Source organism: Lagopus leucura, unplaced genomic scaffold (assembly GCF_019238085.1).
Source record: "Lagopus leucura isolate 7727_CA_CO unplaced genomic scaffold, USGS_WTPT01 Super-Scaffold_100055, whole genome shotgun sequence".
Lineage (NCBI taxonomy): Eukaryota > Metazoa > Chordata > Aves > Galliformes > Phasianidae > Lagopus > Lagopus leucura.
Genome location: NW_024962301.1, coordinates 56100 through 77785, shown reverse-complemented (window position 1 = coordinate 77785; position 21686 = coordinate 56100). Strand labels below are relative to the sequence as shown.

The 21686-nt window shown below is 47.1% G+C and overlaps 1 protein-coding gene across 1 annotated transcript in view; it reads left to right on the top strand.

Moving 5' to 3' along the window:
• The window catches only part of RBM19 (RNA binding motif protein 19), a 49271-nt gene that overhangs the window by 6491 nt on the left and 21094 nt on the right, over window positions 1-21686 (top strand). The window contains exons 8-21 of the mRNA XM_042886223.1: window positions 679-757; window positions 1477-1548; window positions 2215-2415; window positions 2907-3037; window positions 3507-3628; window positions 4378-4474; window positions 4970-5080; window positions 5562-5762; window positions 6691-6808; window positions 9156-9304; window positions 10569-10629; window positions 12352-12431; window positions 14136-14191; window positions 15470-15586. Coding sequence (XP_042742157.1) covers window positions 679-757; window positions 1477-1548; window positions 2215-2415; window positions 2907-3037; window positions 3507-3628; window positions 4378-4474; window positions 4970-5080; window positions 5562-5762; window positions 6691-6808; window positions 9156-9304; window positions 10569-10629; window positions 12352-12431; window positions 14136-14191; window positions 15470-15586 — 1595 coding nt within the window. The remainder of the gene's footprint in view (window positions 1-678; window positions 758-1476; window positions 1549-2214; window positions 2416-2906; window positions 3038-3506; window positions 3629-4377; window positions 4475-4969; window positions 5081-5561; window positions 5763-6690; window positions 6809-9155; window positions 9305-10568; window positions 10630-12351; window positions 12432-14135; window positions 14192-15469; window positions 15587-21686) is intronic.

Genomic DNA, 21686 nt, shown 5'->3' with positions numbered 1-21686 from the left:
TTTTTACTTGTACAGGTACTGCTCCAAAAGTAATGCCTCCTGTTGTGTTTTTTTTGTTTTTTTTTTTTAATGTTGGCCCATGACATCAGAAGTGGATGTTGGTATAGCAGTAGGAGTTGGCCTTTCCCACCAATATTCCTTTACATTTTGTTGCTGTGCAACAGATGGCGGCAGAGAAGAACTGACAAAATGGTATCTGACGTGGAAGTGCATATGAAGCAAAGATGAGGAATGGAGTTTCTCCTTGTGAAAAAAATTTCACTCGTTTACATCCATCAATGCTTGCTGAACATTGATGGAGATCAAACAGTGGATGTGAGCACAGTGAGGGGGGGGGGTTGCTTTGTTTCAGTGTAACAGTGACTCTGGGTTACCTCCTCAGGTGCAGATTTTTATGAGTGCAGCATCCAGGCTCCTGTTCACTGCTGGTGAAAATACAGAGCTAATGGTAGTGGCTATGTTGAAAAACAGTTTTTTGTAGCTGAGAACTGCCTCTATCAGATAATATTACACTCTTTGTATCTGTTGTAGATTTCATGGAAATAAATACTTTTACTTTTGGAGTGAGCTACCTATATTACACGTGGTGTTTTTATGGTACTTCTTTCAGAAAAGATTGTCTGATGACAGCTTTCTGTATCCAACAGCTCATTTAAGCAATTCTTATTCTTCCTGCAGCAAAAGATTAGAGAATTCTTGTCACCTCTGAAGCCAGTGGCAATCAGGATAGGAAAAAATGCCCAGGGGAAAAATACAGGTAATGTGTATTTGTGGAAGAGGGTTGGCTGTGTGAGTCAGATGACCTCTCAGTCACACCTTTGTTCTTTCCATCTGTAGTTCCACATCACTGGCTTGTGTCCCGTTTCTTACTGACCTTTCTGTGACTTTGCAGCTCACCTGCCCTAGTTGCTAGCCATGGGATGCTGTGGGCAGAGTGATGTTGGCTGTACTCCCTTAGGGTAATGCAGCAGCATTACAGTAGTGGGAACCTTTTCTTTCGTTTGTCTTTGAAGTTTTCCTAAACTTCCCCAACCACGCCAAGGAATGGCCCCTTCCTCTGGGAAAAGCTGCTGCTGCAGATCTACCTTTAGCCAAGGTGCTCTCCTGACTGGCTGTGACTACTGGAAGTACCCATCAGAAGGTGCAGGTCCTTAGAGCTGGCAGGGAACTTAGTTATATGCTTTCCTTTCATAGCCTAGAAGCAGATGCACCGTTTCTTTGCTCTTGAAGGTGCCTGTGGAAAGCCTACTTCAGCTGTTAAGACAGGCTTGTTCAGTTTATACATAGAGAATGAGCTATTAAGAGGCAGCCTTCCAGTCTGCCACAGCCATTTTCACTCTGGATTGAAAATTTAATGGGAGCTGAATGCCTTATCTGTAGGAATCTATGTTTTAAAAACCTGATTCACCCTTAATTAGCCCATTAGTGACTGTGTTTCCCTGCATGATGCTCAGCTGAACCTTTTCTTCCTCCAAGGTTATATCTTTGTTGATTTGAAGGGTGAGGCAGAAGTGCAAAGGGCCTTGAAGCGGAAAAAAGAATACATAGGTAAGTGCTGTTTGTTCCTTCTTGTTCTGATGTCAGTGACAGAGTGCTCAGGTGTTAAAGTGCTCCCTGTGAAAGAATCTCCCATTGCTTCAGTTTCTTCCATGCAAATGGTGGGGGAGGTTTCCTCTGCACAGCTGTTGTGGGATAACCAGTTGCCATCTAAGTGCCATCAGGAGCAGCTCGGAGTGGCTGACCTATGTGTGTTACTCTTTGGCTCTTGATATTTGTCATGTGCCTGATGTGTATCTTGCTTTTGGTAAAAAATGATACTGTAAAAATCAAGTTGGGATAGTGCAGGGATTTGTACAAATGATTCTCCAAGCCTGCATTTGAAACCCATTCTTACTGAAGTCCTTAGTGAAGCTGCTCATACTTGGCAAAAATCCCATGTAGGATTGGAACATAGACTTAGAAGCCTGTGGAAGAGGTTGATGGAATCAGAAGGATTGAAGCTGTCTGAAGGGAAAGGAGTCTAAAGATGACTAGCAGATGTTCTGCTAATCTCTTGAAACTGTCTTTCTTTTATTTAATCTGGCAGAATTCTACTCAGTTCTTTTGAATTGTGATTGCTTTTGTCACTGTTGTAAGCCTAGATTCTTAACACATTGATATTGATAGCTCATGGCCTCAGGAAGCATCTAATGTGCCTGTATGTTTGTTGACTAGGTGGGCGATACATTGAGGTGTCCCGATGTGAGAATACCCCGAAAGAAACTGTTACAGCAAAAACTCATGACCAGCCTTGGCAACGAATGAAGAGGGATGATGAGGAAGAGGAAGACTTGTCTGAATCAGGGAGACTCTTTGTCAGAAATCTTCCTTTTACTAGCACTGAGGAGGACTTGGAGAAGATCTTTTCCAAGTATGGTACGTACTTGCTGTAGTGCTGGGACTTGCAGCGCTTTGTCTCCTTGCAAGCAGAGGTTTGCTGGGTGGGAATGCACGTATGAATCTGCACCTCACACCTCTCAGACACAGACAGACTCAAATCATCTTCAGTGCCTGGTGTGACAGCATGTGGCTGCTTGGTATTGAAACTGATGCTGTACCACTTAGCTCAGGTGTGCTGTGTGTGCATCTGCCCTCATTCTTCATATCTCCAATCCCACAGTTGAAGTCGTGTGCTACAGCATATCTGGACTTTGGGTGCTACTGCTGGGCCCTCCTTGTTGGTCTGCAGCTAGTGGCTCCGCACCCAGACTCATGGCTCATCACACACCTTCCTGCAATGTTCAGACCTGCTCTTCTCTCTCTGGCTCCTTTCCTAGCTGTGACAAGGGGATGTCTGTTCAGAATGCTGCTGGCAAGTGTGGTGGCCGTGTAAGTGATCGCTCACTGAAAGGCTTTTTCTCTTGCAGGGCCTCTCTCAGAGATCCATTTCCCTATCGACAGATTGACAAAGAAACCCAAAGGATTTGCTTTCATCACCTACATGATTCCTGAACACGCAGTGAAGGCCTATGCAGAAATGGATGGGCAGGTGTTCCAGGTACAGTGACTTGAGTCTCACATGCGATCAGCCTACCTGGTAAAGGTGGTTATTAGTGAAGCACACAGGTGCTTGCTTCTAGGTGTTGCTGAGCAGAATTCCCCTAGGTGCTAAGGGCTAAATTCTGCTTTACTGTCTAGGAACACGACTGCCTCTGGCAGAGCAGCCTGGTTTGAACAGTTTCACAGATACTGAGGTCTGAGTCTGTCATGCTTTGTATGGTTACTCTCACCTGCAGTATGCCTTCTCTAAGAAGGAAGGTTTACTATCACCTAGTTCACTTGCCTAAGAGAAACCAGAGAGGTTGTAGAGTCTTCCTCTTTGGAGATATTCAAGACCTATCTGGGCACTTACCTGTGCGACCTACTATAGGGAACTTGCTTTAACAGAGAGGTTGGGCTCAAAGATCTCTAGAAATCCTTTCCAACCACTGCAGTTCTGTGATTCTGAATCTTGTCTTTTCTTCTAGGGCAGAATGATGCATCTTTTACCCTCCACAATCAAAAAGGAAAAAATTGAAGATATTGATGCAGAAGAATCTTCCTCTTACAAAAAGCAGAAGCAGGCCAAGGACAAAGCCAGCAGTGCCAGGTACGGAGGTGTCTTGTGGCAGGGTAAGACAACACAACCTGCCAAATTACCAGATGGCCAGAATGCATCTTTGTAGGGTCTGTATAGATTACCAAAGTCAGTAGAGAATTTGTTATGCAGCTTTCTGTTTCCTTTACCTCTTACCTACTTAATTCCTCTTTCCAAGTAGCTCTAGTAGTTCAGCAAGTACTGAACATACTGAACATATATGGAAAGAAATGTGGTTTTCTTTGGCTTTGTGTGTGAATTTCTCTGGTGTCTAATAAAACTGATCTCATGCTGTAACTCTTCAGGGTAGTGGCTACAAATCAGTTACACCTTTCTCATCCACTCGGTCGCCTGTATTCTAAAACGTTCAGGAGTTATCTTTCTAACAGACTGGTTTGAAAGTTGGTAATGTTTTCAGACCTTACAGGCAAGGAATGCAACTTTCCTTGCACAGGATTTTGCTTTTAGGAAACCATATGAAAAAACACATGTTCCTCTGAGCCATTTTCCAGTTATAACTGCATAGCTGTGGCCACTCACATGCTAGGGAAGAAGAGCTAAGGTGCCAGCTGCCTTTGTTTGCTCACCAGTCATGTCTCTCTCATCCTGTCCATTTTCTAAGGATGTTCTACTGTTATTTCCCCCCATCTTATCCTTGTTACTTTTGGTGGCCTTGAAAGCTCTTCTTTTCCAGGACCGTTGAGCAGAGAGATGTCAGTGGAAGAAAAAACTGCAAGATTTGAACCTCTTTCTCTTTCCAGCTCTCACAATTGGAATACGTTGTTTGTGGGGACAAATGCTGTGGCTGATGCAATTGCTCAGAAATACAACGCTTCCAAAAGCCAAGTGCTGGATCATGTGAGTTGGGGTACTGATCAAATGGGGTGGGAGACCATTTTCTGATCTCTTTGCTCATGGCTAACACCTGCCTGGTCATTTTGCACAGCAAGAGCTGCTGCGCAGTCATAAGCTCCACACTGACTGAAAGGTCAATGGTCCTGTAGCCTGTCTGTAGGTGACAGTCTTTGAAACTAGAACTCAAAATGACACTCCTATCTCTGCTCTTTCCCTCCTAGTTAGGCTTTTCTGTGGCTGAGGTTTGTATTTGCATGTGACTAAAAATTGATGGGAATTCACAGACTAAAATTTAGAATCACTTCACTTTCCTTGAGAAGTTCTCTAGCTCTAACAGCAAAACTCCCAGCAGCTTCAGAGGAACTGAACCATTTTGTCTTCAATTTCTCTGCTCTTCTAAGAGCAGCAGGAATAAGTGCTCAGCAAATTTCTGTACCAGGCCCCTTTGCTTCTGTTTTGAACACTTACCACTTTGTTGACTGTTATTCTTGCCTGCAGGAGAGTAAAGACAGCGTGGCAGTGAGGGTTGCTCTGGGAGAAACCGAGCTGGTCCAGGAAATCCGACGGTTCCTCATTGAAAATGGAGTTAGCCTGGATTCCTTCAGTCAGGTGAGATGCCTGCCATGAGGCTGCAGAGTGAGCCTGGTTCTTCTGCCCAGTCCCTGACATCCTATGCTCTTTTTAAGATTTTTAATTAAAAATCTTCATCGTGCAGGATTGAACTATTGAAACAGTTCTGAGTTGTTCTGAACTCTTAAAGATGAAGTCGTGCTTGGGATAGTTGAAGTACATGCGATAGTGTGACAACATGTTAGTAGCAGAGATGAAGTCCTGTGTCTGTAGCAGGATGCAGCTGGAACTGAAATCTGTTTGTGAGAATTTGTATAATGAGGTTTGTGCTGGGGCATGCATCTTCTCAACAGAAAGCCTTTGTTAAGTGGTGGTTGTCACTTTTGAATCCTGGAAAGGCCTGACATGGCATGAGAGAGCACACTGTATTGAAAATGAAATCTTCAGTTAGTAAGAGATCGGTTTTTGCTTTCTGAAGTCCCATGTCCTCCTTCTCCTCTTCTCCCACTGAACGTGTCAGGCTGCTGGTGAGCGAAGTAAAACTGTGATCCTGGTGAAGAACCTCCCAGCCACCACAAGCACAGCAGAGCTGGAGGCTGTCTTTGGCAAACACGGCAGCCTGGGCAGGGTGCTGCTCCCAGCTGGAGGCATCACAGCCATTGTGGAGTTCCTGGAGCCAACCGAGGCCAAGCACGCATTCACTAAGCTGGCCTACTCCAAGGTGAGTGCAGCCAGAGGGTATGCAGCTGCCTGCAGGATGTTGGCTAATTGTGAAGCTCCTGAAAAGAGTGCATGCTAAAATTGAGATAAAGATGGTTTTCAAGGGAAAGTGAGCTAACAGCATTCACAGAATAGCCAGTGTTGGAAGGGACCTCAAGGATCATGAATTTCCAACCCCCTGCCACATGCAGGGCCACCAGCCTCCACATTCAATACCAGCCCAGGCTGCCCAGGGCCCCATCCAACCTGGCCTTGAACACCTCTGGGGATGGACGGGGCATCCACAGCCTCTTTGGGCAGCTGTTCCAGCACCTCACCACTCTCTCTGTAAAGAACTTCCCCCTGACATCCAACCTCAATCTTTCCTCCCTCAACTTCAAACCATTTCCATTAAAAAAAAAAAAAACAAAAAAAACATAAAACATCTTAAAACCATACCATTGCTATGTTATTTCCTCATTCTTAGATTTAGGAAGATGCCCAGTGCATCTGTATGCTGCAGTAGCTAAGTAGGACTCTCAACTCACAAAGAAATAAAAAAAATTAAAAAAAAATTAAAAAAAAAAAAAATAAAAGCTGGAAGAGTGTGCTGTGACAAGCGTCCAAAAACCCTCTGTGGCCTGGGAGAGGGTTTCTGATGCCTTTTGCTATAGTAGAGTTGGTACTGAAGCCTGGAGCTCTCCTTGGCAGTCCTTTCCTAGCTGTGGCCTTCCTCGTTCCTTATCTCTAGTTTCCATAGACTTGTGCTCTATGAGGTTGGATACTGACTCACTTCTCCAGTGAAAGATGGTTGAGCCAAACAAAGATGCTGCATAGCTTTTCTTCTCTTGTCCATAACAGGGTGTTTGAGGGGAAAATAGAGCTGAGAGCAGACTTTTCTTCAGGCTTCAACTTTTGCTCTTCACATTTCTCCTGTGTTCTCTCCACAGTTTCACTCTGTGCCGTTGTATCTGGAATGGGCTCCAATGGGTGTCTTCTCCAGCCCAGCCCTTCAGAAAAAAAACATAGAAGCTGTGGAGAAGGAGGGAAAAGAAAGGCTGGTACCTGGTAAGAGCTTTAACTGTATCAGAGGAATCTGCCTTTGTTTCCATGCTCTTTTCCATGTAAAGTAGCAATGCTGACATTCCTGAACTTTTTGACGCACTGGAACAGGTTGCTCAGGGAAGTTGTGTGTGTACCCTGGAGGCATTCAGGACCAGGCTGGGGCCTTGGGCAGCATGGTTTGATGGGTGACAACCAGCCCAAAGCAGGACAGTTGCAACTGGATGAGCTTTAAGGTCCTTTTCAACTGTAATGGCAACAAATGCAAGGTGTTACAAAAAGAAGGGTGCTTACCTGCCTCTGAAGATCTAGGCTTGTAGAAAGACCCCACAAAGGATCTCTTACTAGAGACCCTTCCCCAGTGGCAGTCAGCCCTTAAATGAGGTCTACGAGAGGTGCAGCCAGGCTTCCCCCCTTCCAGTCACACAGCTGAATTGTCTTCACCTGTGCTTTCAGGGCTGACCCAGTCTTTTCTCCAGGTGCTCAACCAGTGATTCAAGCTGTTAATCAGCAGCTCCTATACACTAATGTAAGCTATTCTGTAACTGGAACAGAACCAGCCTCATGGCATTCTGTACATTGTTCTTAGGGTCACCTCACTGGGCAGTGTGGTTGCTGATGTTGCCACTCAAGTTCTGGCCTTAGTCCTGTCTCACTCCTTGCCTGTTGGATGAGATGTGAAGAGTGTGGTACTGCCCACTGTACACCAATCCAATTTGGATTGGAGCTGATGCTCTGGGCAAGGGCAGGAAACTTTTGGTCCATTTTGCTCTTGGCAGCAGCCACTGAGAGCTGTAGTTACTCTGTAGGCCAGCCCTAACCCCAGAGTGCATGTGGTCTCATGCTCTGCAAGGACACCTCCTTGTGCAAGAGCACCTGAGCAACTGGCTTGCACAGCAATGGAGGATCTGGCAGCTGACTTGCCAGTGGCAGGCTATGAGTCTCTACTCTTCTTTCTCTGTTTCTCTTGCATCAGTTCCTGCTGTGTGCTTTGTCTGGATGATTTTCCACTGCTGCAAGGGCAGAGCCTTCTCTCTACTGGTAAACTCTCATTTTCCCCATCCTGTAAACATTAATTCTCGCCAGTATATTTAAAACCTTTCAAGACTAAAAAAAAAAAAAAAAAAAGGTTGGCTTTAAATAGGTTTGTCTCGTTGGAAGCTATTTCAGGACTGAGGTTTTGGGAGGGGGGAGAAAAGCTAATGAAAAGCCTCTTTGTGGGCTGCTGTTCTGCACGTGGGTCACAGGGGATAGCTGGAGCCCAAGGGAACTGGGGGAGCTGCTTTATCTCCCTGTAACCGAGACCCTCACCTCAAGATAAAGGGCTTTAAGCACAGGAGCTCCTGGAAGGCTGCTCAGGGCTGATAATGGTCTTTTCTGCCAGCCTCTGGAGCTCTGCATCTAGGAAAGGGGAGAGGAAAGGGATGTGCAATAAACTCATCACCTCGTTCACAAAAGGGCTTTGGGCGATGGCACGTGGCCTCTTATTGTGCCAGCTACAGATGGAGGCACCTTTTTCTCCTACCCTGTCTCACTAAATCTCTTCCCTCCATTTCTTCAAATGACTTATCTTCAAAGGCAATGAGTTTTTTCCATGCTGTGTTGGCAAACATGCTGCGGGTTGGGGCAAGGAGGATTTGACCACCTGACTGGGAAGGCTTGGGCTGTGTGGTGCCAGCGGTAGGGAAGGCAACTGGATGGAGCCCTGTGGGGAAAGTTGTCTGTGGAGTTAGAGCTGGGAAGTGTCTAAGTACCCCTGGCTCCATGCAGGTTCTCATACCAAAAAAGTGAGCACTAAGCCTAGAAAAGTCATCGAGGGGATGGTGGTAATGCCAGAGGGAGACGCTTAGCTTGGTCCCCTTGAGCACAGCATCAGCTGTGCTGTTAGGGGCTGAAGCTGGTATGGAAAACAAGTTGTCTAGGAAGGGAAGAAGTTGGAAAGCCAATGGATGACAGCTAGTGTGTCTAACAGCGGCCTTCGTGTGCTGATGCGGAAGTTGTGGTTTCACACCCTATAGGTATGTATTATCAAGAGATGAGGTGTTGATCACTGCAGAATTGTACTTAAGCAAGTCCAGGGCTGCTTGCCTAGTTCAGTAGGTGTGTGGCGAGGATTGATGTGGGGTGTTTAAGGGCCAAGCAGCAGGCTTAAGGAGTTTCTGCATTCAAAGGATTTTGTTTCTACATGGACCTGTTCACATGTGCGTGCTGAGTCAGCCTCAGCCTCTGTTCACCCAGTAGAGGAGTGGTCTGATCTTGCTGAAGCAGTGACTGTCAGCTGGGGTAGGGGGCGAGCTCACCCAGATTTGGCTTTGTTGTGTCTTACGGATTGAGTTTTCTCTTTTTGTATCAGATGGTGACACAACTGTAAAGGGTTCAGGGGAAACATCAGCACAGGATGAGGAAGAAGATGAAGAGGAAGATGAGGAAGAGACCATTCCAGGTTGTACCTTGTTTATCAAGAACCTCAACATTACCACCACAGAAGACACACTGAAGGAGGTAAGCCATAAACAAGGAGTGGAGTCTGGGTTTTGCTTAGTATAGGCAGGGCTGCTGTGATGGATAGGAGCAGGTTGAGACCACACTGGGCGCCTTGTTGCTGGAAGGCCCCTACTCATTGCATGGGCTTGAAGAAAGGGCTCACCTGTGTTGCAGAGTGCAGGGAGAAAGGTGTCCTCCACCTCTGATGTGCTAATGATGGTGTTGAAAGGAGTTAAATTGTCAGTGGCATGGCCCTAATGGTACATGAGGGAGCGCTGAGAGTACTGGGGCAGGAAGCCTCCACTCTTGAATTTTAGGCTTCTATTAGACAAACGTATCTGAAACAGTTTTGATGGATTTGAATTCTACCTTGGGACAGGTGGAGGCAGTAGGAAATCTTTTAAGACTCTTTGTTTCCCATTCTTCTCCTTGGGATCAGCACTTGTGCAGCTGTAATACTGCACGGCATGCTATGGCCATAAGTGATTATTTCACTGACATGTGCTTAGATTTTGTGCCAGTATGGAGCTGTCTGTGCTGCTTTACCTCAGCAAAGCACTTGGGGGAGATTGTAGCGTTTCTAAAACCACATGGAATTAATAGTGAGGCTGGGAAAAAACAGCTGCAAGTTCTCACCTTTGCCACTTTCTGTAGCCTCGTGACATGCCGTATTTCATGGTCCAAGAATGGTGGTGGGATGTCAGTCCATCCTGGACCTGTGCTGCTCCATCTTGGGATGGAGGTTCTGGTATAGATCTGGTCCTGCTGGCTGTGGGGACAAACGTTAAATATTCAGAGAAGAACCAGGACTTCTTTTTTTCTTTTTTCTTTCCTACATTCCAGTTGCAGTTGTACAAGGGAATCATACAAATGTTGTGCCATGGTAGAACAGCCCATGCTGCCCTGCAGCACCTCTCTCACAACTCTGGAAGGAGCTGTTTTCTTACGAGGATCACAAGAGTTACCTGCAGTTGGGTCCCTGCCTGGGTGCAGACAGCTTGTAATCTGCTGTGGTCCCCCACAACAACCACAGAGCTCAGCGGTTTCTGAGGAGTGGTGAAGGATTTCTGGGACCATCTGTGTTGATTTATTTACAAGTCTGTCTGTGTATTTGTGCAGAAATAATCTTGTAAGAGAAAAAGCAGCTGCACTGCCTGCTTGTCAGGTGTGCCTGGCGGGGAGGTAGGCTTGCAAGCGTGTGCCTCTGGCTCTGAAAGAGTGCTACACTGTCACTCAAACTGAGTTATAAGCCTCTGACAAAGGGTGTCTGAATTCCTTGCAGACGTTCTCCAAAGTGGGAGCTGTGAAGAGCTGCACAGTATCCAAGAAGAAAGACAAAGCAGGTACTCTAGATGTTACTGTTCAATTCCTTCCCGCAGCTGGTTGCTGAGGGCTCAGGTGTGGCATTGCGTTAGCATTCATCTGGATGAGCGTTTGTTATTTTTGCATTGATGAGGTCTTCAGTGTTTCTAGAAGTGTGCCTGTTGAAATGGCTGAAAACAGCAGCCAAAAACACACTGGAGTTCAGTCTAGAAGGTTAAGCTGAATTGTGGAATTTGTGGAGATGTGGCCTTTTCTTGAGATCAGGACAGAGAAGCCAACTCCTTCAGGATCACAGAGCAGGATGCAAGTTGAAAGGGACCAGTGCACTTAAATGAATGAACATGTGCACAACACTTTATCCACAACAGCAGCCACAGTCTTCAAGGGTGCCTGGCTGAGTACTGCGCTGAGCAGGCGTTGTTTGCTGCCTGCGCTGATCCCAGCAGGATCTCTGCCTACCTCCCATGGGGTTGGACAGGAAAGGGATTGCATAAGGCAAGCTGGATGGGCTGCATCTTTCCAGATTTTAGGCTAGCGATTGCACAGCTCTGTGGGATTTTGCCTTGGGGAATAACTCCCTAGGCATCCTTTTGCATGGGATGCTTAAAAACTCCGATTCACTGAAAGAAAAAGAATAAAGTCCATTCTTCAGTGCTGCTGACGTGTGTGGCATGCTCATGACTAGACAGCAGCGTTTGAATCTGGTCTGAGCTCATCCCGCCTACCAGCACTATTGGTTTCTGTTGCTGCAGGGTGACCTCAGGATCCTGCTGCCTCTCAAGTTCGGAAGTTAGAAATTTGGTGATGTGTTTTTGCTTGTGGATTTTTCCTTTCCTCTCCTAGCTTTATTTATGGGCCTGGAAATTGCAACTGCCTTTCCAGGTTCACAGAAGCATATTCTGTTTTTTGCCTGCCTCACAGATGTTCTGTCTCTCAAATGTTGGGCTTTTGTTTTGTTGTAGTGGGAAATCATCCCATTACTAGCACATGACAGTTTGCCTTTAAACAGATCTCAAATGCTTGGTTCCCAGCAGTGGTCATTAAGTGCCTATTTGCTGTCTGTTAACCAAAACCAATTTCTGAATGGGTTGCAGATTAGAAAAGCCTCATCTGGGGACCAGACTGCAACCTGCATATTTCTTTCCCACAGCAAAAGTCACACTTATGTCTGGTCTGTTTACAAATTTCCCCAGTGAAGGTCTTGTTTTGTACATTAGGGAAATGTCCTGTGTATAAGCAGAGGCTTGTGTATCTATAATAGGATCAGTCACCCTGACTACAAACAGCGGTAGTTCTATAGGACATACAGTTATTGTTTTATTTATGGAGGCTGTGCTGAAATCTCACAAAGCTCAAAATCAGTTTGGCATACAGTGCCATCTCTGATAGCAGCATCAAAACAAGCTCCTCAAACTGAGCATCCATTCTAGAGCAGTATTTCGTTCCATGCAAGCTGGTAAGGAGTGTTAATGAGGAATATGACAGTCAGGACAAGGACAGACTGGCCCCTTCTTCAGTGTATTAGTTTTTGCTCCCCCCCCAGTTTTAGCAGTCAGAGATTCAGAGAATTTTTGTGCTCACAGTTGTCCCTGGATCCTGCTGGGCACTGCAGTTAATGGTGGAATCCATGTAATGCTGTGGCAGTGTTAGTAGTTAGTATGCAACAGCACTTTGTTTTTATGTTTACTTTTTAGTATCCTTGTTTCCTGCTATCATAACAATTTTCCTTTATCTTCTTACAGGCACTTTGCTTTCCATGGGCTTCGGATTTGTGGAGTACAAGAAGCCAGAGAGTGCTCAGAAAGCATTGCGACGGCTCCAGGTAAGCTGAGGCCAGGTTTATTTCCAGAGATAGTGAGCAGTGATGTAGATAAACTGTGAGGTTCAAAATCTAGTTGAGGAAGAGGGGTATGTACCCTCTTCCTACCAGTACTTAGAAGGGTATTTCATACCAACACCTGGAGGAAACCTACATGAAAGCAGGAGGGGGACACTTTATCGAGGAATGTCATGATAAGACAAGAGGTAATAACTTTAAAATAAAGAAAAAGGATCTAGATAATATATTAGGAAGAATTCTTTACTCAGAGAGTGCTGAGTCACTGGAACAGATTGCCCAGAGATGCTGTGGATGTCTCATCCCTGGGGTGCCCAAGGTCAGGTTGGATAGGGCCTCAGCAGCCTGATCTGGTGGGAGGTGTTCCTGACCACGGCAGAGGAGTTGGAGCTAGATGCTTAAGCTCCCCCCTCGCTCAAGCCGTTCTGTGCAAGGGGAAATAGCTTGTACATAAGAATGTTTTACTAGCACTGATCCTATGCAGAGATGGCAGAAAATGTGGAATTATTAAAATTCAACAAGTTTATTCTGCAAGGTTTACTTTGCACCAGTGACAGAGACCCAAGAATAAGAGACCCCCACAGAATAAGTGTAGCTTAGTATTTGGTGTTGTGGGGTTCAGTTTCATCTTCTGTGACTCTACCAGTGCTTCAGGGACTAGGGCTTGGATGCTCTTCAAGGAAATAAGTCATTTCTGCTCTGCTGCTGCTAGAACAACATGCTAGTGTCTTGGTCCACATTACCTGCTGATGCAGGCTAGACAGCAGGAACACTCCTTTTTTATATAGACCTGGAAGAATTGCTCTGTGTATAATGGCTGTTTGCTCCATGACTGCAATCCATGGGTCTCACCTTCAACAGGTGGTGATTTTGCATTGCACAGCTGTGTAGTCCTGAGATAGATGGGCATTCTGCATTGTTTTGAACATAGAATCCTGGGCTATAAGAGTAAGCAGGACAGTGGAGATTTTGCAGAGGGAGTGGGCGGCAGGGCTCCAGGTTCCCAGCATAAAGCCTTTGCACATCCTGTGCTGTTTCTGGACCGATTAGGCAAGAGGCTGCTTGTTTTCTGTGCTTTAATGTGTGGGTAGCAGGAGACAGAAGACTTTCCGTCTTGGCTACTGACAGCAAGTGAGTCATCCTTGGCTCATTCCAGAACAAGCAGTGAGGTGCTCCCTGCCTTGAAGAGTTGGCAGTCCAGAAGAAGAACCAGTAGCCCAGGGCAGGGAAGTGACTTGCCTTTGCCAGGTTAGTGCCAGCTCTGAGGCCAATGGGCAGACATGAGGGTGCTGGCTGATTCCTCAGTTAGACAGACTGTCTCCAGCTTCATATCAGAACCTTACCTTGTATGAACAGGGAAGACCTTTAGTGAGGAGAAGGGGAGGAATGTATGGGAAAGTATAAAGATGTGAAATGTGAAGATTGTGCTGGAACAGCTGCCCAGAGTGGCTGTGATGCCCCGTCCCTGGAGGTGTTCAAGGCCAGGTTGGATGGGGCCCTGGCCAGCCTGGTCTAATATTAAATGGGGAGGTTGGTGGCCCTGCATGTGGCAGGGGGTTGGAGATTCATGATCCTTGAAGTGCCTTCCAACCCTGACCACTCTGTGATTCTGTGAAATGCTATGCTTGTATCCTGGAAGCTTGAATGCTGTTGTGACTCATATTTTTTTGTTTTCATTTTAACTTTTAGGGCTGCATTGTAGATGGCCATAAGCTGGAAGTCAAAATCTCTGAGAGAGCTGTCAGGTAAAGCTGTCTTCCTTCTGTAGCATGGTTACATTTAGTCTGTGATAAATCTTGGTAGGTTCTTCATTTCTAAGCTAGTATCTGTGCTTCATAAGGATTTGTGGCCAGTAGTGCTTTGGCTGTCTGACACATCAGCCTTTGTTGCACGTTGCATGGAGTCACCTTAGTCAGTACTTGGAAAGGAAGAAGGAAAAAAGAGGAGAGAAAAAAAAAGCAGATGTGAAGATGCTTGCTTACTAAGAGACTGACTTCCAAGTGAAACCTTAAGCAGCATACACTGATGAGGTGCCAAAAGTGGGTCCAAGATGAGAACCAGGCACGCGATACTTGTTTCATGTTTAAGGAAAAGGCTTCTCTGAAAAATGCCTAAGGTTCTTTTGGTGGGGAGCCTAAGAGGCAGACCTTTCTGTGGAATTACATTTCCTGATGTCACATAAAGAGGTGACTGACTCAGGTTTATAGCTTTACTGTTGAAATCTGTGACTCATATCTACTGGGATTTTGATGATCTGTACCTATGAGGTTAAAAAAAAATACACCAAGTGTTTGAAAGTAATTACTGGCGCCCTAAAAACTGTCTTGTAGACACTTTGGAAATGCTATGAGAAGAGGTGTCTCTTACATGGCATAATTCCTTTGCAAATCTGGTACCTGGGGCCCACAAGACTGACAGTTCACTATCTGCACTTTGCATTTTGTGGCTTTTCTTTTTTAATAAAGCATTCATACCCATTCTGGGTTTTAAAATCCAGTCTGTAATGTAGAATGCTTTACTCTAAGCTGCTGTTTTTTTTTTTTTATATTAGGTAAATTTTTATCTTATTCAAATGCAACACAACCTGAGCAAAATAATTTACCAATATATTTTAGTTTTGTTTACTGTTCTCTAAGTCAGTAGGAAAAAGAATGAACAGTCGCTTGCATTAGATTACTTGTTTAAATACATGCAAATGGTTCATCACCTGGTACTGAATAGACAATGTTTGGAGTCGGAAGAAAAGTTGGTGGCAGATGTGAGTACAAGCCTGCTGCCTGAGCTCTGTTGTGGCTGCACTCAGCAAGCCAGAAGCTCTGATTTTAAATTTGGGATTTAAATTACTTGCATTCATTCCTTCTCTATGCAGCTAATGAAATATCCATTGTCACCAGCGTGAGACCGGCAGGGATGCCGTTGTGAGCTAGCTGGCTACTTCTGATGGCTGGCATTGAAGCAGACAACGTGCCCTGGGCGTGTTGCTCTGCAGTGCCCCTTACCTGCCCTGTCTGTTCACCTGACAGGCCTGATGCGGAGTCCTCCCGAAAGAAGCAGACAGTCAAGAAGCAGAAGACTTCCAAGATCCTAGTCCGAAACATCCCATTCCAGGCCACCGTCAGGGAGATCAGGGAGCTCTTCAGGTAGGAAAGCATTCTCTGTCAGGTCTGGGCAATGCCCTGCTCAGGAGCCAGCAAGGTTTTAATGCAGGACCTTGCTGATGGATTGTAATGATGAATTTTGACTTCTTTGTGGGAGCAGGTGAACTTGTAAGTAGAACTGATGTAGCAGGTTTTTCTGCTGTGAGATGCCGTCTGCGAGACAGATGACATATGCCAGAGTTTTGACTCAAGTGCTCTGATCTGCCGCAGCTGGGTGGCCCATCACTCTGCAGTAGGCATGCACGGAGGACGGACATCTCCCCCTATCCAACAGATGACACAGCCTTGGATATTTTTTTTCCCTCTTGTTTGTAAGGCTTATGGCAGCATTCCTGCTGCTTGGCACACCTGGCTGGGAGGAGCACCAAGAGTCACTGCAAACAGCTGGTGTGAGAGGTATCAGCTCGGGCTGGCTCCTTCCTCCATCTGCCCTGCACACACAATGCTGTAGCTCCTTCCCAGCCTGCAGGGAGCACATAAATCTGGCTCTGCCTTTGCCGCACCTGGGTGTGTACCTCATGTGCTTGCTGCTGTGCATCCCTTGTGGCTGCAGGGATGCGAGGTATGCAGCTTGCCAGAGTCCCTCCAGCGAGAAGTACCTGAGCGATGAGTAGGGGTTTCAGAATCTTAGCCTGCTCTCTTCCTATCCTCAGCCCAGTTGTGCATACAAGGATACAATAAGCCTTTAGTGTATCCCAGAAAAGAGTTGCAGCTGTGTAAAGTGCAGCTTATGTCATCTGCTGCTGCCAGGGTAAGAATCCGAGCGGTGGGCTCAGGCCATGCTCCCTGCTGTGCTGCTGGCTTACCGGAGGAATCTGGGAGAATTGTTGTCCAGCTCCATTCCATCCATTCTGCTGTCAGCAAGACCGAGGGCGACAGCATCCATCTGCAAGATGTGAAGTCCTGAATCAGGAGGAGGCTTTACCGTGGAGTTGGCGTTTGTCTCAGCAGCAGGCAGTGTTCTGCCGGGTCAGGGCTGTGCTGTTCCACTTTAACCCTTTGAAAAAGTTATCAGGCTGTGCACAGAGCCACAAGGCTTTGCTGGGAGCAGGGGAAGCTCCTTTCTCTATATACCCCTCTATGAGCTGTGATGCTCTCCTGCCCTGACAGTGTTAAGAACAGTGGATATGGACAGTAGGTCCGTGCTGCTACAGCCTGTGTTCTTGTAGGGTAGAGGAAAGCCACGGTGGTGACAAAAGCTGTATGCTGCAATGCTGTTTTGGAGTGGGGTCTTTGGTTTTAAGTGGGTTTTAAGCACACCATGATTCAGCCCAGACGTGTTCAGGAAAAGCATGATGTAAGGATTCACGTAGAAGAGCAAAGGGATTTTCGTGTTGTGCAGGTGTAGCCTGGATGCTTTTGTTTCAGCATTGCCCTAGGATCCCCAGTCGAAACAAAGCCCAAAAAAGCCTGGGGCTTCAGGGCAGCATGCTGAGGGAGCATGTTAGGCACTGCTCATTCAGAATTCAGCCTCTGTGGTTGCAGCCATATCTCTCATAGCACCAGAGCAAACAAAAGCCTGGAACCTATTTGCCTTTTTGGGTGCTGAGCTATGTTCGTGGAGTGGGGAGACTTGTGAGTATCAAGAGAACACATGAGTCCAGCAGAGAATGAGGGCTTTGCTTTGTGTTTTATTCTTCTCCTGACTTGTCTGACACCTGGGACTGGGGAGAGGCTGTGAGTCACACGGCAAGGAGCGCACAGCCTCCAGCAGCACACTGCTGCCAGCACTCCAGGATGATGCATGAACATCCATTTTGTTTACCTGGGCTCTGTGGAGATGGGAGTTTGGTCCTGAAAACAGCAGCGGATGGCTGGGGGGGATCCATAATCCTCCCCATGCCCAGCCAGCCCTCCTGGCCTGCTGAGAGGCTGAAACCGAGCACAGCTGAGCACTGTCAAGTGCTTCGTGCTCTGAGATGGCTCTATGACATCAGATGCCTGCGCTCTGGAGCTTCTTGCATTTCTGTATTTAGGAACCCGTCTGATTTTTGTCACTGGCTTGAAATCGCAGACAATGGTTGAGCGGCAGAGGCGGCTCGGCCAGCAGGGCTGCAGGGGGCACTCTTAGCCTGCCCAGGAGAGCAGCCGGGGCTGTGCGTGGCACCGCCAGCCTGGGGACACAGGGACAGAGCCAGGGCACAGCCCCGGCGCAGAGCCGAGCCGGTGAGCCTGCAGGACTAGCTATTGTTTCACGTGCTCCAAAGCCCTGCAGCTGATGTCTCTCACCCTGCTCCCTTCTGTGCTGTTTTTTTTTTTGGTTTTTTTTTTTTCCTTTTCTCAGTTGCTTTGGCAGGAGAAAATGCATTTGTTTTTACCCCGCAAACAAATATTTGCATGTTTTGAGCTTTTTTCAAGAAGCTCTCTTCATTTCTACATCTCTGATGGGTGGGTGTTGATGGCGCTGAAGCAGCAAAGCAAGGGAGCTGGGTGTTTTCAATAGCAATCGCGAAGGCTTCTGTACACCGCTCGGGATTTCCTGAGCTGGCACTGCTACCCCACTTGTGGTTATGCTTTTTAGTGTCATTGATTAAGGATCTGTGGCTTGAACGCTTAGACCTGCCCAGCGCTGCCGCTCTCATTCTTACAGCGGCTGACAATGGATGCGGCTGCTGCCTTCCTCCGGCTGCGGCTGTGAGCGGGGCTGTGCTGCCGTGGGGCTCCGTGCTGCCCATGCCTCGCAGTGCTGCTGCAGAGCTCTGTCCTCCCGTCCCCGGGTGCTGCCCTCTGCCATCCATCGGGGCTGGTTTTGTGAGATCTGATGGATGTTATTTTCTCCAGCGGGAGAAATGCTTTTCAATTATAGGGGCGGCTTTTGGGCTAGGTGTGAAGATCTAGCTTTTGTGGGTGTGTTTTTTCCCCATTTTTGTTCTTTATTAGATTCTACTGTTATCTTCACTACCTGGAAAAATAACAAAAGACAAATGGTCCTTCGTTCTTCCCCAAGAGCCATAGTTAGGGGAGAGAGACAAAGGCTCTGATATCCCATGAAGACTGCTAATTTTTGCTACCAAATTGGGGGGCTTTTATGGTGTGACTTCTTTTTTTTTTTTCCAAAAGGAACTCAAGATGTGGCAGGCTGAATTGGAGATCTGTAAAAAGCCACATTTTCACAGATTGGAGCTCTGGCAATTTCTGAAAATTAGTCTCCTTTAAAATCTATCACATTAGATCCATACAACCTTCATTGGATGTTTCAATTAACTGTTTGTTTCATGGCGTGCTCTGCCATCCTCCTTCCCCCCATCTGCACCAACTTTCATGGATATCAAAGACATGGCTGATTTGCAGCTGGCCCATGACATTTCAAAGAGACACAGGTTTTATTTTTGCCATAAAGGACGTGGTTGGATTTGGAAAGAGTTGTCTTTCAGATCTCTGCCCAATTGAATGCTACCCGAGATACAGATGGAGGCAGAGAGCTTGCCTAGAGTTGGACATTCTTGCTGCTTTTGCCACCAAAGGAACTGCATCTTAAGCTGCATGTTTTGAGGCTGGCACTGTTTCCTTTTAATTTCCTTGCAAAGTACACCTGAAAGTATGGAGAAGGATCCTAAAATTGCCATGACCTCTGCTTCCAGCCCTCCTGCCAATTGGGCACCCAAAAATCCTGAGCACTGCTCAAGGTGAGGTGTCAGGGCAGTTCTGATTTTCTCCATCCTAACAAATATGTGGCAGTTGATGCATCTGGCAAAACAAGTGCCTGAGCCCGATGAGGAGGAAGCTGATCTCTTCCCCCTGACAGAGGGCAGAAGTGAGAGCAGTGGTGGGATGAGGCATCAGAGTGAGAGCTCTGCTAGGAGAAGGAACATCTCTGAAGAGAGGTGCAATGGATAAACTGGCAGAGATTTTTTTTTTAAAGGCAATCTTTATGAAGTTAATTTTATAAGATGATGCCTTTCACTTCTTCTGACCTATTATAATAAAGTGTAGTTATCAGAATGGGCTTTTCATTTCCCATTATGAAGGACACGGTGGTATAATGAGTCTGTCTGCCAGACACACTTGCTGTTCACACCTTTCTCCCAGTAATGGAGCCTACATGGCTGCAGACAATTTCTCCTTCCTGGAGTAACGAGTAACATTGCCCTGTTGAAGCTGTGGAAATCTTTGCTACTGAAAGGCAGAGGAGGGAAGAAAAGAAAAATAAGAGTGCCTTCATAAACTTGTGAGTTTGTTAAGCAACTGCTGGGCAGTATTAATTAGGATGCACAGTGGAAATGCCCCTGGGATGCATGGCGCTGCAAACATCACTCTCTGAGCTGTCCAATGTCAGCTCATTCTGTGTGATATTTTGCTTTCAAAGCGCTAGATGTTGTACTAGAAAGGTTTCAAAATCCATTGCTCTTCCTCCTAGTTGCTTCTATTTCCATCTCAGTGATTTGAGGAGCAGAGGTGGGATTGCTAGCTGTGCAGGCGCTGAGTGGGCTGGACCCCACTGCTGGGGCAGGACTAGGGGAATTCATCTCCCATTTGTAAGAAGGGCTCCTGGAAGCTGCTGGGTTGTGCCCTGCTTGCCCGGGCTGTGTATGTGAGCAGGCTGAGCTGCATTTCTAGGCCATTGTATCAAGGTGGTCCAACAGTCAGCTTCCAGCTACAGCCAGTCTGAGGGACTTGTGCACTGAGGAGGAGAGGACGGTGTTGAAGTAACAAAGCCAAAGTGAAACTCCTCCTGTCCCATCCGGGGTTGGTTGCTGGTTGGAAGCCAGCAGCTCCTGCTGCCCCTGCAGCAAATGCAGAGCTGTTCCTCAGGCTGCTTCTGTCCAAGTAGAGCCTCGTGGTCCCTGCCATGAGCTGGTGGGCAGGGGAGTCCCTTGATGCCCTCAGATTGACAACCCTTACAGCACTGGGGAAAAAGGCTCATCCTCACTACCTTTGTGTACTGGGCATTAGGTGCATTGCAGAAGCGAACCTTACTACTGAGAAGAGATCAGTGTATGAGATGCTTGAAGGGATGCTGCTGTGGCAAGGCCTGGAGGTGTCTGAGCAGCTGAGCTCCAGCTACTCCACAGTGCCTGTAGTCATGGGGCCAGTGCTGGACACCTCCCTGTCCTGTCTGGCTGCTGGGGGCTGGGACAAGCAGCAGGAAACATGCAAGAGGTGCTCTCAGGTGGGACCAGGCAGGAACAGCTGAGGAGCAAGAGGTGGGACTTGACTGAAAGCGTGATTGCTGACAGCTGTGGTGAGGCCTGTGCGTTACTACTGGAGTTCAGTGGAATCGGTGGGTTGTGTCCTCGAGGAAAGAAGTAAGCAGTTTAAATAAGCAGTCAACCCTTGAGAACCCCAGAGCAGTCATAGGTGCATGTGTGTGTCCTGGTGCCCCCATGGTACCCTGGATTATGTGCCAACAGAGCTTCTGCCCTATTTTGCTGATCTTATGGGGAAAAAACCCACGTGCTGCTGATTCAATTCCAAAGACGGTTTCCTGTAACCTGAGTGCTGCAGACCTGGGCCTGGAGTGCTGTGGGGCTGCGTGCCCTGGAGAAGCAGGGGCCCCATCCTCAGGGGGTGTAATTACAGGGGCATCCAGTGATGGTAGCAGATGATGGCACTTCTTTAATACAAGATTGCAGCTCGCTCTTAGGATGTGAGGTGTGCTCGTTGCTGGCACCTTAGGGTGTCTGTGTAGGGCTACTGGAGCTGCACAAAGCTGCTCTGAGGTCAATGCTTTCAGCCTAGATGCTCCCACTGCAGCTCAGCCCCTCTCAGCCCTTGCCACGCAGGCACCTTCTGCAGGTGAGATTGGACAGCATCTGGAAACGGTGCATCTTTGGTGCAGTTAGAGATTAGCTTGAGTGATGGCTGCCTCCTTCCTGGCTGAGAATCCTGCCCCATGGTGTCCTGCTCCCGTGCAGGGCTCTGGGCACAGCCGTGCAGATCTGTGTGCTGAGAGCTGCTGGGATCTGTGGGGCTGCTTTATTTCTGGCGCTATCTCAGAAAGCATAAATTAATATATATGTGTATATATTTTTGGTCGTTCTTCTGTGTTGGAAAACCAAACGCAGCAGTACTGGGCTGCTATTCAGAGAGTAGATACGTAACTGGCTGCTTTAATTTGACTATCCAAAACAAGCCATGGGGT